A 17,671-nucleotide genomic window follows, 5' to 3' on the forward strand; every position below is an offset into this window, starting at 1 on the left:
CTCCAGCAAGTACAGGCCCAGTGCTGTCAAATGTTCATCATAGGTTAACCTACTCATTCCTGGGATCATTTTTGTAAACCTCCTCTGGACCCTCTCCAGAGCCAGCACATCCTTCCTCAGATTTGGTGCCCAAAATTGCTCACAATATTTCAAATGAGGCCTTATCAGCACCTGAAAGAGCCTCAGCATTACATCCCTGTTTTTGTATGCATACCATCTTTAAATAAATGCTAGCATTGAGTTTGCTTTCTTTACTACTGATTCAACTTGCAGATTTACTTTTTGGGAATCCTGCACCAGCACTCCCAAGTCCCTTTGCTCCTCCGGTTTCTGGATTCTCCTCCTATTTAGAAAATAGTCTCCACCTTTATTCCTTCTCCCAAAATGCATGACTCTACACATTGCTACTCTATATTCCATCTGCCACTTCTGCCTACTCTCCCAACCTGCCCAAGTCCTTCTGCAGAGTCCCTGCTTTTTCTATGCCACCTGCATTTCCACCTATTTCCATATCAGCCGCAAACTTGGCCAGAGAATACTTCAATCTCCTCGTCCACATCATTCTCATCTATTCCCTATACACGAGGGGCAATTTACAGAGCTCAATTAACCTACAAACGTGTTTTTTGTAGAGCCTGGCGGTTGTTAGGAAAGAAGCTGTTTGTGATCCTTGAAAGTCATGGTTTACAGACTCCTGCACTTTTTTTGCTCTTGGTTCCATTATCTGGTGAATCAGATGTGAAATGGTTAGGATTTCTGAATAGTTGTATCGAGGATTATTTGGAGTTTGACTGAGGCACGGTCCCAGCACCAGTCAGGTCCCATCTTGAACAGCCTGGCACAAGAAATCCATGAGACCCTTGGATCCCCTAGATTGTTTGCTTCATCCACTGTCCACTTGCTACATTTATCATCAGTGCTTCTGACTCCACTCCATCAAGGGGGAATCCCTGACAAATTGATCCCTCCTTCATTCTTGTTCTGTTGGTTGCCAGTATTTACACCCAATTTTGTAAGATTTTATACACATCGCAGCTGATGAATGGCATAATCCCTATTTGTACCAGTTAAAAGAACATTGTCATTGCTCATGTTTGTATGATGGTAGAAATAAGGTTTCTGTCTATAATCTTCTGAATGCCAGAAAAACACAACTGCCTGAGCTGAATGCATTTGTGAAAAGACTTGGTAAAATTGTATCCAAATTGGTAAATTAAATCCTTAAAATGTCTTTCTACGGTTCACTTTTCTTCTGGTTGTTTCAGGGCGAAATGACACTTGAGATTGAAGCATATTGATAAGAATTTCCCCCATCTCTAGATGCCTCAAAACTTCTTCAGTGCTGAAAAAGGACACAAAGTGTTGGAGTAACTTAACGGTTCAGGCAGCATCTCCGGAGAACATGATCAGGTGACATTTCGGGTCGAGACCGATCTTAAACGTCAACTATCCATGTTCTCCAGAAATGCTGATGACCCGCTGAGTTACTCCAGCACTTTGTGTCTTTATTTTTAAACCTGCATCCGTAGTCCCTTGTATTCCTTCCATTGACTCCATTTACACATTATGCTGCCTCAGCAAGACCACCAGCACAATCAAGGATGAGTCACACCCAGCCACTCCCTTTCCCTCACTCCCTCTCCCATCAGGCAATGAAGTGTGAAAACGCACACCACCAGATTCAGGGACAGTTACTTCCCAGCTGTTTTCAGGCAACTGAACCATTCTACTAACAACTAGAGGACAGTCCTAAGCTACTATCTGCCTCATTGGAGACCCTCAGACTATCTTAACTAGCTTTATCCTGCACTCAGCGGGATTCCCGTTATTCCCTTTAACATTATCTCTGTGCCCTGTGGATAGCTCGATGGTAATCATGTATAGTCTCTCTGCTGACTGGTTGGCACGCAACAAAAACTTTTCCCTGTACCTCGTTACACGTGACAATAAAATAAACTATATCTCCTTTGCTGATGCAGGTTGTTTTTTTTTTTCAACAGAATGCCACGACCCATGTCTTGTGCAACAACTGAAGAAGCTCAATGTGACCTATATCTCCTGTGGCAACAAACATACTGTTGTTGTAACTAAGGTATGCTTTTGGTTAATATTGTGATCCACTCCATAGCAGCCACTAATCGGAGAGTTTAGAAGTGAGTTTCAATGATACTTCATTGTCACATGTGCTGAGGTACAGTGAAATTCTTTGTTTTGCATACAATATACAAAGTATGCAAAGAGTTGCCATGTATAGGGTGCAGACAAAGATACAATAGTATTCATTATAGTCCAGATGATCCCTCATTGATCTCGGTGCACAACTACCCCACCGGGTCCCTACTTGTTCTTGTGTAACAAGAGCAGCAGGAGTAGACCTCTGACCACTCGGCTATTTAACTTGCTCCACCGTTTAAGATCTGAAGAAGGGTCCCGACCTGTAACGTTGCCTGCCCATTGCCCTACACAGATGCTGTTTGACCCACTGAGCTCCTCCAGCACTCCAGTTTTGATTCATGATTGCAGCATCTGCAGTTCCTTCTGCATCCACTGTTTAATAAAATCTTTATTGATGTGATTGTAACATCAACTCCATAACTTGCCCCTGCCCGCAGTAATCTTTCACAACTGGCCCCACCACATGACTTATTTAGATTCTATCCACCTCATTTTAAGGAAGGAATTGCAAATAACTTCAGAAAGAAAAAAAAAAAAATAATAAAGAAAAAAGATCCAGGAGATAATCAAGATGTTGTTAAGCTGGAAAGAGTGCAGGGAAGATTTACAAAGATGTTGCCAGGACTCGAGGGTCCGAACTATAGGGAGAGGTTGAACAGGCTGGGACTGTATTCCAGCCGTCAATAACTCGTATCTGTTATGATAACCACAGCATGGGCACTTGAGTCCCGGCGGTGGGCGGTGGAGGATGGGCTGCGTGAGTCACGGCGGTCAGGTGAGGGCCGCGGGAAAGACAAATATCGCTCGGGGACGCGCCGCCGAGAACAAAGAGGGACCCGGCATAGGGGTGGGCTGAATGAATTTTAAAAAGGGCCTTGCGGGGGAGGGGGTGCCGATAGAATAAAGGGAGACCCAACATGGGAGGGGGTCGAGAAAACATAGAGGGACCATCGGGACTATAATGAATACTGGTGTAACTTTGTTGCACCTTCTACTTGGTAACTCTTTGCACACTTGTGCATTGTATGTAAAACTGAATTTCACTGTACCTAAACACATGTGACAATGAAGTACCATTCGTTCATTTATCCATTCATTCATTCTTTCTTTCGTTCAAGTTGGGCCAATAAGGGCCTGTATGCTGTATGATTTAGTGACTCAGTGATTTTGTGTGCAGATTTCACTCACTTGATGGCTGCTTTAATATTATTATTGTTCATCCCCCAACCCTCCCCATTACAGGATGGAGATGTATTCACATGTGGAGATGGGAATGTGACCTTTCAAAAGGTGAAGCAAGTCAAGGGCAAGGTTTCCCAGATAGCTTGTGGAAGGTGAGTGGCATCAGTGTTTGACATGCAGCCAGCCTGTCCATTTCTTCAAAGCTACCATTGATTCCAGCCCATTCTGATGAGTCACACACAGTGATCTTATTTGTTGACTTGTGTTGTTTAGCTTCCACACACTCGCCTACATCCCCTCCTCTGATCTTGTGGTTTCCTTTGGCTCTGCAAACCGAGATGAAACGGAGGAAGGTTCATCAAGAGACCAAGTTTATCAAGGTAATCATACTACAGGAACTCACTCCTGACTTTATATTTAGTTTTCACCCTGTAATATTTTAACACATTTGGTGAGATGAGATCATAGAAACATAGAAACATAGAAAATAGGTGCAGGAGTAGGCCATTCGGCCCTTCGAGCCTGCACCGCCATTCAATATGATCATGGCTGATCATCCAACTCAGTATCCTGTACCTGCCTTCTCTCCATACCCCGGATCCCTTTTGCCACAAGGGCCACATCTAACTCCCTCTTAAATATAGCCAATTAACTGGCCTCAATGGCCTTCTGTGGCAGAGAATTCCACAGATTCACCCCTCTCTGTGTAAAAAATGTTTTTCTCATCTCGGTCCTAAAAGATTTCCCCCTTATCCTTAAAGTGTGACCCCTTGTTCAGGACTTCCCCAACATCGGGAATAATCTTCCTCCATCTAGCCTGTCCAACCCCTTAAGAATTTTGTATGTTCCTATAAGATCCCCCCTCAATCTTTTAAATTCTAGCTAGTACAAGCCGAGTCTATCCAGTCTTTCTTCATAGGAAAGTCCTGCCATCCCAGGAATCGGTCTGGTGAACCTCGATGGCAAGAATGTATTTCCTCAGATTAGGAGACCAGAATTGTATGCAATACTCCAGGTGTGGTCTCACCAAGACCCTGTACAACTGCAGTAGAACCTCCAGGCTCTTATACTCAACCTCCCTGCTCTTATACTCAATTTCGCTCTTCGTCTAACTGGCGATTATAGAAACGTTATTTCCTTGGTTCCTTCTCAACTTTCATACATTTGTTGGTGGAATGACGACGTTAGCAGGAGACTGAATCCTATGTCTTCTCCACATCACTTCCAGCCTTGGTTACTGTCTCCACCCTTCTCTCCCCCACCTGACCCGTCTCCCAATCAACCTGGATCCATCCACCTTTCACTTGACATCTATTGCCCCACCACTTCAGCTCACCTCTTTCTATCATCTGCTAGGCTGGGATAGAGGGGATGTGGAGGGCTTCGACAGAGTGTATGTGGAGAGCGTGTTTCCACTAGTGGGAGAGTATAGGTTTAGAGGACTTAACCTCAGAATTAAAGGACGTTCCTTTAGGAAGGAGATGAGGAGGAATTGATTTTGTCTGTGTGTGGTGAATCTGTGGAATTTTACTTCGCAGTCACATGAGTGACTACGTGAAGAACCCGCCAGGACGCATGCGTGTCATATCGCTTCACGCATTGCGAAACGACAGGCGGGGTGGAGCGTTCCCCCGCAGCGGTAATTTTGAAACCGAGACCGACAGGTAAGTGAATTACTCTGCGGTCGTTTTTTGTTTCCCGTGCTGTTTTTTACAGGGGGAAACTATGGACAAAAATAGAGTCCACAAGGGCTGCGTCTAAGCTGGCTGGGGAGGACCGCGGAGTTGCGGGCAGCCGGCAGCAGCTGAAGGCACCAGCATCACCGTTAGTGGGATCAGCTGTGCCCGACTTGGCACCCACGCCGGCCAGATCAACACCACGGCCGGGCGGGAAGGCTATACAGAAAAGAGCCGTTGACTCTGACAAGTCAGACTGCAAAGAAATGCCGCATGGACCAGCGTTACTGGGGCCCAATGGAGCGGCCTATGGAGCAGATGCTCCACTGTGACAGACTCCGGGAGATGGAGGCTAGTCACCATGGATATATAATACACCCATGGCAGCACCTTATGCAGGGCTGCACAGTGCATCTCCCTCGACAGAGGGGAGTACTGGGAGCTAATTCTGGGCTGGCTCTGAAGTGGGGTTTGCTGAAGAGACAACCAGTGTGCAGGGGGTGCAAGAACAAGGAAACCTCCTGGAAATGGAGTCCAAGTTTGTACATTAAAAACAACTACAGGAACATGGCTGTAATGGACACTACTGCCAAATATTTGGCACCGGTAAATGTGTATCCCTCAAAATTACCCGCGGTGAACAGTTGCATCTGGAAACATATTGGAGTGGGAGTCAGAAGCCAGGATGTTTAGCTTCAGAAAATCCTAAAATTGTTGACTGCAGGGATCAGTTTTTTGCCCGAACAATGGATGGAAAAGAGATGTCAGAACAACAGCAAGGCGCTGTGGCATTATTCTGCAATACGCAGTACGAGATTAATAGTCTCAGGAGAACGCCATCCGCCCAGCCTAAATTTGCAGAGATATGCAGACCTGGAGGTACTAAACCACCAATATCACTACTTGGGGGCAACCTGTCAAAACAGGTAAAAGAGCTCGATGAGGAGGCTAAAACCCTGGGGCTCATAAAGGCAGCAACAGGTAGGACCTCCTACACACAACAACAGCACCCCTACGCACCCACCAGCAGACAAGACACACAGAAGCTGGTGAAAGCTCAAAGGCCGGGCAAACAGGACAGAGGTCTTTTTTAGGCCATGGCCCAGACCGGCCTTCGTGGAAGATGCGCAACCCCAAATCCCAAATCCAAACTCCGATGCCACAACCTCTACGGCGACTGCACAGGAAGAAATAAACTTTCCACTGGTCACCATGGAGGTAGGGGGGTCTGGTCTCTTCCAAAAAACAGGAAGTGTAAATAATACACAAATTGGTGGTAGATTACACTTTTTTTTGGGAGGCATGGAGTGCAATAACTACTAACACTTCTTTTCTATTTAGTATTCAGGGATATACAATTGAATTTGTGCACAAAATCTTTTCCCGGTTCAGCATGTACCAAACTGAACGTTCGTGCTTTCACGATAAGAAAAACTGGAAGCGCATGCTAGGGAGTCATGGGAAAAAACCCAACACGACTCTTTGGAATTTGTGTCAATATCTTTACGAAAAACCAAAAAGATGTGGTTGCCGCATCATTCAGGTCTGACAAAACTGAATACATTTGTGCAGTAAATTCATTCAAAATGGAAACCTTTGTTACTGCCAAACAATTGATTTCCATAGGCTATTTTATGGATTGCATCCATTTAAAGATGCTTACTATTTGGTGCCTATGCGGAAGGATTACAAACATTATTAATTCTAAGCTAACACCTTCCACCACTATAGACTACTTGGGGTTTACCTTTGACTTAGTTCACATGTGGGTAACTTATCAAAGGACAAGGCAACAGACTTAACTGAGGCCTGCAACAACCTCATTGACATCAGTGAACCATATATTCGACTGGTAGCAAGGGTAATTGGCAATATTGTGACTGCTTTTCCAGCCACACTGTTTGACCTTTGTATTACCAATAATTACAAAGGGCAAAGGTACAAGCACTTAAAATCAATACTGGTCATTTTGATAGACCAATGAAGCTACCAATCTAAGTAATTACGGAATTACAATGGTGGGGGAAAACATTCGGCATTGTTCCAGCCCTATCATTGTCAGCAACTATTCAATGGTGCTACAAACTGACGCCAGTGTTCATAGTTGGGGTGCTACTAATTCCATCTCTAGTTGTGGATATAGATGGGATGCACAAGAGGCATCATTGCTTCAGATACATGTCATAAACTACTTGGAAATGTTGGGTGTGTTCTATGGACTAAAATCGTACTGTTCAGAAATGCATCACCTGCATGTTAGACTACAGATTGATAACACCACCGTGGTGGCATATACTAACTATATGGGTGGAATCAAATCGGTATCATGTGATAATCCGGCTAACACAATTTGGCAATGGTGTATTCAGAAAAATATTTGAATATCAGCTAGTTACCTACCAGGTAACCTCAAATTCAGTGGCAGACACCAGGTCACGCAAATTCAATGACAAACATTGAATGGATGTTGGACCGCAAAGTGTTTGCTGATATTGTAGCATGATATGAAACACCAGAGATCGATCTATTTGCAAGTCGGCTTAATCACCAGTTGCCTATCTATGTTTCTTGGGAATCAGACTGGGGCATCAGCGATGGATGCCTTCTCGATGCATTGGGGGGGGGGAAATTGTTTTTTCTATGCATTCCCCCCTTTCTGCCTCATCAGTCGGGTATTACGCAAGATACAACTAAACTCGGCGTCTGTATTTTGGTAGTGTCCAATTGGCCTACTCAACCATGGTTCCCTGTGATTCTTGTTATGGTTTGAGAACCATGTATCTCCGTTCCGAAATAACCAGATTTGTTGGTTCATCCCATAATGGGCGGGAAAATCATCTCTACCATAATAGGACAAATGTGTTGGTTTGCAGAATCTTAAGAAACCATTTCCGGACCTGGGACTAATGGACCGAACAATGAACATATTACAGCGGCTCACAGGCAGTCCACCAAGAAACAATATCGTGTCTACATCAGGAAGTGGAGATATTGTTCTAGGAGCAACATCACTAACTGTACGAAGAACATAACTTCTGTTCTGAAATTCCTGGCTAGCCTCCACTATGATGAGGAACTCAGTTTAGTGCCACAAACTGCGCCAGAAGTGCCCTTTCAGCATTCTGGGGCAAGGATCAGAGCGTCATTCTGTCGGGACTCACCCCCTGGTGACTAAACCTATGAGGGGAATTTTAATATCCCCAAGGACTAGGTATTCCCATATATGGGATGTGAGTGTAGTCCTAACATTACTGAGGAATTGGTCACCAACTACAGCTCTGTCCCTGCATAGACTTACACATAACATAGTCATGCTTATGGCATTAGTCTCAGCACAATAGAGTTCAGTCTTTACATAAATTAAGGCTGGATAGTATCACCACTTCAACGAGTAAAATAACCTTTTACATCCACGAATTAGTTAAACAGAACAGACCGGGATCATCAGGCCTCATATAGAATTCAGTGCATACCCAATAGATGATTTCCTATGCATTATGAGACATTTATTCTTATACATAGAGAACTCTAAACAGCTCGGAGGCAATGAGATGGCTGAAACAGGTTTTACCGCTGCTGGGGTGGATACTAACATATTCAAATCTCATACCACCAGGGCTGCAGCTACATCAGCAGCAAAGGAATTGGACGTACCTATGGACCAAATCCTGGGGACAGCAGGATGGTCATAAGAGAAAACCAGTGGTTAAACCTGTGACATTGCAGAATCAAATTTAGTTCTGTACCATGATTTACCCCATAAGACAGGGGCTATAATTTGTTGTTAATAGTTCATCATGGAATTTCAATGTCGGATTCATGTTTGAATACGTTAACACTATTCCTCCCTTAGTCAATTAAGGCAGTTGTGAGGCATGGACTCGTTTCCACGGCATGAAATCACAGAGCTTTAAAATCTTCACGTAGTCACTCACGTGACTCCGAAGTAAAATAGTAAGATTAAACGAGAACTTACCAGTTTGAAGTTTGATCTTTATTTTATGAGGAGTAATGTTGAGGGGTTACGTGCCCTCCGCTCCCACCCTCGATCATAAAGTTCAACTGGTATCCTATTACTCTAATCTTACTATGTTCAGTTCATTACTGTTATCTGTGATTTCACACCGCTGCTTTGAAGAATGACACGCATGCGTCCTGGCGGGTTCTTCACGTAATCCCTCAACGTTATAAACCCTCATAAAATAAAGATCAAACTTCAAACTGGTAAGTTCTCGTTTTAATCTTACTATTCTTTGCCACAGAAGGGTGTGGAGGCCTTTAATGGATATTTTGAAGGCAGAGATAGATAGATTCTTGATTGAGTGCGTGTGTCAAGGGTTATGGAGAGAGGGCAGGAGAATGGAGTTAGGAGGAAGAGATATATCAGCCATGATTGAATGGTGGAATTGACTTGATGGGCCGAATGACCTAATTCTGCTCCTTTCACTTATTCCTTATGACCGCATGATTCATCTCCCCTGTACTCCATTAGTCTGAAGAAGGATCCCGACCAGAAATGTTGTCTGTACATTTCCCTTTGAGGATGCCACCTGACTTGCTGAGTTCCTCCAGCTTTTTGTCATTTTGGCCAAGCTACCAATATCTGCAACCTCTTGTGTCTCCAACGTCTTGAATATGTCAGTCCAATATGGTATCATCTGATTTTCATTTTTTCTTTTGATTTTCACCTTTTTGCCTGCATTATTTTTATACACCGCCAATCATTCATCATTGGCCAGTTACCCATAGATCCAGCCGTTTGGATTACAGATTTTTGACATTCCCCTGGTGCACCAGAGCCCCAGAAGAGGGATTTGTAAGGATGTTTTGAGCGGCTGCTTATGCAGCATATTAAAAATTGTCTCCCTGCCGACCTAGACCCACTGCAGTTCGCTTACAGAGCCAACCGGTCCACAGAGGGCGCAGTCTCCACAATACTGAACCTCGTACTGTCACACCTCGACCGGAAAAATACTTATGCCAGGATCCTCTTTATGGACTTCAGCTCCGCTTTTAATACAATCATTCCACAGCAGCTGGTGGAGAAGCTGAAGCTGTTAGGGGTGGATACTGGCACTTGTAACTAGGTCCTGAACTTTCTATCACAACGGCAGCAGACAGTCAGGATGGGCAGTCGGACAACAAAAACCGTGAGCACTGGCTCACCACAAGGCTGTGTCCTAAGCCCCCTGCTGTTTAGTCTGCTTACACATGACTGTACTGCTAGACTCAATAACAACTATATCAACAAGTTAGCTGATGACACACAGTGGTGGGTCTCATCAGCAACAATAATGCGTCGGCGTACAGGATGGAGGTGGAGCTGCTCACAGGATGGTGCAAATCCCACAACCTCACTCTTAATGTGGGAAAAACTAAGGAGATGGTGGTCGACTTTAGGAGGGCGGAAAAACAACACCATACACCGCTGTATATTGATGGAGCTGCTGTGGAGAGGGTCAGCAGTGTGAAGTTCCTAGGACTCCACCTGTCGGATGACCTGACCTCTATGACCAACACCACAGCAGTGGTCAAAAGAGCCCAACAGCGACTCCACCCTCTCCGGAGACTAAGGAAAGCAGGTCTCCCCACTGCCCATCTAAGAACCCTTCTACAGGGACACAATTGAAAGCATAATAACCTACGGCATCACTTCCTGGTTCGGGAGCTGCAAGGCTTACGAACAATATCAACTCAACAGGATAGTGAAGACCGCCAGCAGGATTATCGGTGCCCCACTCCCTTTCCTGCTGGAGATATACAAGAAGAGGAGCATCAGTAGAGCCATCTCCATCATCCATGACCCCTACCACCCATCACATCACATCTTTTCCATTCTGCCATCTGGGAAGAGGTACAGGAGCACCAGCTGCAAAACCAGCAGGATGCTCCTCAGCTTCTTCCCACAGGCAATAAGACTGATTAACGGACTTTGTCCCCTCCCAAAATATCGCTCACCAACACATCCAGACCCACTGCAGTAAAGCCGCTGTCGATCGGACTGTCTGTTTTTATTATATTGTTAATTTTAGTCCTACTTTCTATGTATTATCCTTTTTGTTTTTATTTATACACTGAATGGAAACCGATTGAGCAACGTTTTTTTCCGTTTCCTCTGTGTATGCGAGTACTCAGGGAAATTATATTAAACGAATACTGAAACATTCAGGCACTAGTATAACAGGAAGAACAGTGAAGATCGAACAGTACAGGTCCTTCAACCCGAGCATGGCGACTAGATCAACTCTAATCTGCTTACACATAATCCATATCCTGCATATCCAAGTGCCTGACCAAAAGTCTCTTAAATGCCACTATCATATCTGCCTCCACCTCTACCCGCAGCAGTGCATTCCACAAACTCACCATCCTCTGTGTAAGCATACTTGCTCCGCGCATCTCCTTGAAATTTAAGCTCCCCTAACTTTAAAAGTATGCCCTCTTGTATTTGATATTTCCATCTTGAGAAATAAGTTCTGACTGTCTACCGTATCTATGCTTCTCATAGTTTTATATACTTCTATCAGGTCTCTCCACAACCTCCGGTGCTGCAGAGAAAACAGTCCCGTCTTTCCAGTCTCATCCTGGAGCTAATAGTCCCTCATAGAAACAAGGAAAATAGGTGTTGGAGTAGGCCATTTGGCCCTTTGAGCCAGTGTCACCATTCAATATGATCATGGCTAATCGTCTAAAATCAAGACCCCGTTCCTCCTTTTTCCCCATATCCCTTGATTCCTTGAGCCCTGAGAGCTAAATTTAACTCTCTTGAAAACATCCAGTGAATTGGCCTCCACTGTCGTCTGTGGCAGAGAATTCCACAGATTCACAACACTCTGGGTGGAAATGTTTTTCCTCATCTCAGTCCTAAATGTCCTGCCCCATATTCTTAAACTGTGAGCCCTGGTTCTGGACTCCCCCAACATGAGGAACATTTTTCCTGTATCGAGCCTGTCCAACGCTTTAAAAATGTTTATATGTTTCTATAAGATATCCTCTCATCGTTCTAATTTCCAGTGAATACAAGCCTAGTCAACCCATTCTTTCATGAAATGTCAGTCCCGCCGTTCCGGGAATTAACCTGGTGAACAATACAGATATCGTTCTGGTAAACCACTGTGCTGCTTTTCCAAAGCCTCCGCATCTTACCAGTAATGTGGCGTCCAGAAATGCATGTAACACTCAAATCAGCCTAACCAAAACTTTATGGAATGACAACATGACTTCCTGATTTTAGAGTGCATGACTTTCAAGCTTTAATAACCCCACATAAATAAAGTGGTGTGCAGAGCAGAGTTAACAGTTTCAGCTTTCATCAAAATTATTAAGGCATGGCAGCACCTAGTCTCTCTGATGAAGGTGAAAGATCATCTCCCCCCCCCCCCCCCCGAATTCTCTTCAGTAAACTTTACTATTACCAATAACAGGCTTACTGACATAATTCCAAGTATTTCTTTCCAACCTGTCTTAAATAAAGACACAACACCACATGTTTTTTTTTTTAGAAGATCATGCGAGATATAGTGTTATAAGTTCATATGTCATAGGAGCAGAATTTGGCCATTTGGCCCATCGAGTCTACTCCACCGTTCCATCATGGCTGATCTATCTTCCCCTCTCAATGCCATTTTCCCGCCTTCTCCCCATAATGTTTAACATATGTACTAATCAAGAATCAATCAATCTCCACTTTGTGTCATGCAGCATGGAAACTCGTCCATGCCCCGGCCTTAGTTGGATAGGATACCCATCAAAGCTGGTCCAAATTCCTGCGTCTGGCCCATATCCTTCCTATCCATGTACCTGTCCATAAATGCCTTCAAATCTTTGTTGTTGTGAACGATATCAATGGCCTTCCGGACATCAATAAGATTCGACAAGCAGTTTATTTGGTCGTGTCACATTGATGTATGTGGAAACTGGCTGTCTGCGGATTGGATGTTATGGGTGTCTCCATGAAGGCAGATTGATTTCAGATCACCTTCAACAAAGTTCAAAATGTCAGGCCTCTACTGTTGAGTAAGAATGGACATGGTTTGCTCCAAAACTTTCATTGGCTGCATGGGGTTTTTAAACAACAGAGCAGAGGGGATTTATAAGGTGCTATCAAAATGCAATTCATTCTTTTTCCAGTTGAAACTCTTGATGTATTTCTAGATTAATTAGTTTACTAGTGATGGCACAGTGATAGAGAGGATAACAACACAAGTTTGATCCTGACCTCTGTGAGTGCATGGGATCATGTCCTGGCATCTTCCACATCCCGAGGACATGCTGGTTGGTTGTTGGTCAACTCGGCACTGTTTATTAAACCTAGTGCTGATGAGTGGAAGGAGAAAAGGCACTTGGACAGGTACATGGATAGGAAACGTTTAGAAGAATTTGGGCCAAACGTAGGCAAATGGGATTAGCTTAGATGGGGCATCTTGGTGAGCATGGACGAGTTGGGTTGAAGGGTAAGTTTCCGTGCTGTAGGAATGTGACTTTCTGACTCTAATCGGGGTTGTTAATGGGAATGCGAGTGAAGAAAGATTATAGAAAAGTAATTGGGGAAATGGGAATGATAGGATTACTCAAAGAACCAGCATGGCCCTAACTTGTGTTTCTTACAGAGTCACAAAATGCCAACGTTTACAAGATCTTTGCAGGAGCGAACATGAATTTTATTCAGACTCGGGTAAGTTCTTAGAGCTTTGTACTAGATATCAAGGCCATCTTTTGTTTCATTGATAAACACAGCATGGAAACAGAAACTTCGGCCCACTGAGTCTATTCCGATCATCAATCTCCCATTCACACAAGTTCTATGTTATTCCACTATCTGATCCAATCCCAGCACACAAGGAGCAATTTATAGAGGCCAATTAACCTGCAGACCCACACATCCGTGGGATGTGGGATGAAAACGGAGCATAGTCATACAGCATGGAAATAAGCCCTTTGGCCCAATTTGCCCACACTGGCAATTGCTCCATCTAAACTAGTCCCATCTGCCTGCATTTGGCCCATGTCCCTCTAAACCTATCCTATCCATGTACGTTGTGATAGTACTTGCCTCAACTACTTCCTCTGGCAGCTCGTTTCATATACCTACCACCTTTTGTGTAAAAAAAAAAAAGTTACCCTACAGGGTTTTACCTGATCTTTACCTCCTCACCTTAAACCTATGGTTCGTTTGCCAGCAGGTGGTGCATCTGTGGAATTCAGATAACTGTGGATGACAAGTCAATGGGTATTTTTAAGGCAGAGATAGACAGCTGCTTGATTAGTACGGGTGTCAGGGGTTATGTGAAGAAGGCAGGAGAAAAGTGTTAAGAGGAAAAGATAGATCAGCCGTGATTGAATGGCGGAGTAGACTCGATGGGTCGAATGGCCTAATTCTGCTCTTATCACTTGCGTTTCCAGCATCTGCCATTCCTTGTGTCTCTATCCTTGTTCATCTTTCCTGTTTTCATCTACCCATTGCTGGCACACCTGTATATCAAATTATAACAGGCATAGATAGATTGGGTAGCGATATGATTAATTTTAACATTGGCAATGACAAGTGGGACCAGCAGCTGAGGACTGAGGGAGGTAGAGAAGGAACCTCCAGGCTGGTATGTAGCACCATGACACCACGTGGTTCAAGATCATGGAGGGCAGGTGCAGACATCACAAAATGGTCAATGGCAACAGAACACACGCCCCAAATCCAACAGCCAGAGACAACTTCACCTGTGGAAGCTGTGGGTGAGTCTGCTATAGACAGGAGAACCGGAGAGGAGGACGGAGGGAGTTGGCAAAGAGTGAGTGCAGATAGGAGAATGAACCGGGCTCTTGCCTCCTGAGGCTCGCTCAAGGTCGACTCTGGGAGGGGCTCCCGCAGCACAAAGACTGAAGGCGGCCCGTCGAGGAGAGGAACGACGGTTCACTGGATGATCCAGACGGAGGTGGTGGCTGGAGGCCCGGCAGCAGCCTGGGGCTCACCTAGATCGGGCACCGCTCCAGGGGCCGAGCGCGTGGACTGGGCTGGACTTTGAAAATGGCACCAAAACCTGGCGGCTCTTGCATGCAGTCTCAGTGGACTATTTCTATACACTTTGTATTTATTGGGGATTGTGCTGAGGCATGGCAATACTTTACTGAACTGTATGCAGAAAAATAATTTCCCTGTGCATATGTACATGTGGCAATAAAGAACCAATCAACCTTGGTTTCTGTTCCCCTGGCCTTTGCTTCCTATCCCTTCCCTCATCTGGGACCATCTGCCCATCATCCCTCCCTTATCTGTCTCCACCTATAATTCATCAGGCTCTGTGTGTGATCTACCCCCGTCCACTCCCCCAATCTCATCATATGTTGCCTGGTTCCATCTATCACCTACCAGCCTCTGCCACACTCTTCCTTCTCACCCACTTATGTGGATGGTTTTCCTTCCACACTCTCAGGCCACAGCAAAAAGTTGACCATCTCTATTCTTCCACAGATGCTGCTTGACCCGCTGAGTTCCTCCAGCAGTTTGTTTTGTGCTTCCAGAATAAGCTCCTGGTTCTAGATCATCCATTCAAGAATCATCGAGGGCTTGCTGTTGTGTCTTTTATCCATTCAATGACTCCATTTATGCCCATTTACATAGACTGATTCCTCTAATTGTTGACTTTCTCTTTCAGCTTGACCTTGGCTGCACAGAGAACACAAAGCAGATACTCACATTGGATGAAACTATTGTTGAGAGATGGATCAACATTGGGCCTGGAAAAAATGCAGAAAAGTAGGCGTTCTTTATATATTTTTTGGTTTCTATCCTCAGTCTTTGTCAACATATATATTTGCTCCTAGTCATACACTGTGGAAAACAGGCCCTTCGGCCCAACTTGCCCACACCAACCAACATGTCCCATCTACACTTGTCTCACCTGCCTGCATTTAGCCCATGTTGACCAAAACCTGTCCTATCCATGTACCTGTCTAAATGGTTCTTAAACATTGTGATAGTACCTGCCTCAACTACCTCCTCCGGCAGAGACCCACCTCCCTTTGTGTGAAAAGTAACAATTGAGAATATTTGTGATCATGTGTAAATTCTCTTCAGTGAGTCACTAAACACCTAATTGCTGGAGAACGTCTTTTGTTTTGTTGAGAAATAATATACTGGATTTATAAGGCACAGAAGAGGACCACTCAGTCTATTGAGTTTGTGACAGCCCAGGTTTTGAAAAGGCTGCTCACTTTATCATTAATCCTCATAGATTAATAACATTTTCCTCTTCATCTATTTGTAAATTAATATTTGGTCTATTTCTACGAAATTTTGAGCCAACGTATTTTAGATCAAAATAGCTTGGAGCGCTCGTTTTAGTGTGGATTTTCCCAGTGTGACGACTTCACAACCCTGGAAGCACTAATGGAGCTGATTTGCCAATAAGAAAGAGCATGCAATAAAGTTTAGAGGGATATGAGTCAAACCATATGAAAGGGACCAGCTTAGATGGCCACTTGGTCGGCGTGACTAGTTGGGCCGAAGGGCCTGTTTCCATGCTGTATGGCTCCACATAGTTCAATCCAAACAATATCCTCAGTTTTCTTCCATCAGGCTCCTGGAAATCATTTAGTTAGAGAGCACCTGTAGTCAGGATGGAACCAGGGTCTCTACTGTTGCACCACCCTGCTGCTCAACACTTACACACTTTTGTCTCCTGTTCATCTCCACCCTCTGTTCACCCATCTGTTGATCACAACTCCTCACACCTGTAACCACCTAATATCACTTCACAGGATTTGTCCCACCTCCACTTCTCCTTTCCTACTTTCTCCCTGCTACTACGATCAGCCTGAAGAATGGTCCCAACCCAAAACATCACCTATCCACGTCCTGCAGAGATGCTGCCTGACCAGCTGAGCTAGCCCAGCACTTTGTGTTTTGCTCAAGATCTTTCCTTCTCCTGCTTCCAGAGTCTCTACTAATCTTTGCAAATTACTGCATTTGACAGGAATTAAAATCACTTTTAGGAAGGGCAGCTTTAGATTTTTATTTGCTAGAGTTTTCTTTGCATTAATTTAGAGATCACAATATTAAACAAGCAATTGAACACTTTTTGTCTTTCCTATGATAGTGAAATTGATCTGATATTTTCTTCGCCATCCTTCGCCATCCTGTCTTGTTGGGAGCTTCCTCAAGCCAAGGTGAGTGGAATAAAATCTTCACAGTTTAATGAATGTGAATGTGGACTTTTCATCAATAAGCTGCAGATGATCCATTGTTGGTTGTGGAGAAGGTGATAACGAGTGGATACAAACAATGTAACTCAGCAGGATGACAGTGAAACTAGTACAACGACTAGGGTGGGGAATGGATGGAGAGAGAAGGAATGAAAATGAGGTACTGATCGTCAGATCATCCGAAAGATTGGGAAACGTTTGTTAATTGCTTGGAGCATTGAATATAAAATTTAGACAATCACTTTACAGCTCTAAAATAATGTTTATTAACTGCATGTTCCACTATGGGGAAAAATACAAGTTTTTATTAATAGGGTAAAATAGGGTAAAAACCCAGCAAGATCAAAAATAAAATGTTGTGTGTAACCATAATGCCACAATTCTGGAGAACATTTAAGATATAAGATATGGAATTCTAGGTGATTCATTTACCTGTATTG

General features: G+C 44.1%; 1 protein-coding gene across 1 annotated transcript in view; it reads left to right on the forward strand.

Moving 5' to 3' along the window:
* LOC129700905 (probable E3 ubiquitin-protein ligase HERC4) overlaps positions 1-17,671 on the forward strand; it is a 72,960-nt gene that overhangs the window by 11,064 nt on the left and 44,225 nt on the right. The window contains 7 exon segments of the mRNA XM_055641714.1: positions 2,001-2,092; positions 3,418-3,509; positions 3,631-3,737; positions 13,643-13,707; positions 15,683-15,783; positions 17,126-17,147; positions 17,149-17,195. Coding sequence (XP_055497689.1) covers positions 2,001-2,092; positions 3,418-3,509; positions 3,631-3,737; positions 13,643-13,707; positions 15,683-15,783; positions 17,126-17,147; positions 17,149-17,195 — 526 coding nt within the window.

Source organism: Leucoraja erinacea, chromosome 1 (assembly GCF_028641065.1).
Source record: "Leucoraja erinacea ecotype New England chromosome 1, Leri_hhj_1, whole genome shotgun sequence".
Lineage (NCBI taxonomy): Eukaryota > Metazoa > Chordata > Chondrichthyes > Rajiformes > Rajidae > Leucoraja > Leucoraja erinaceus.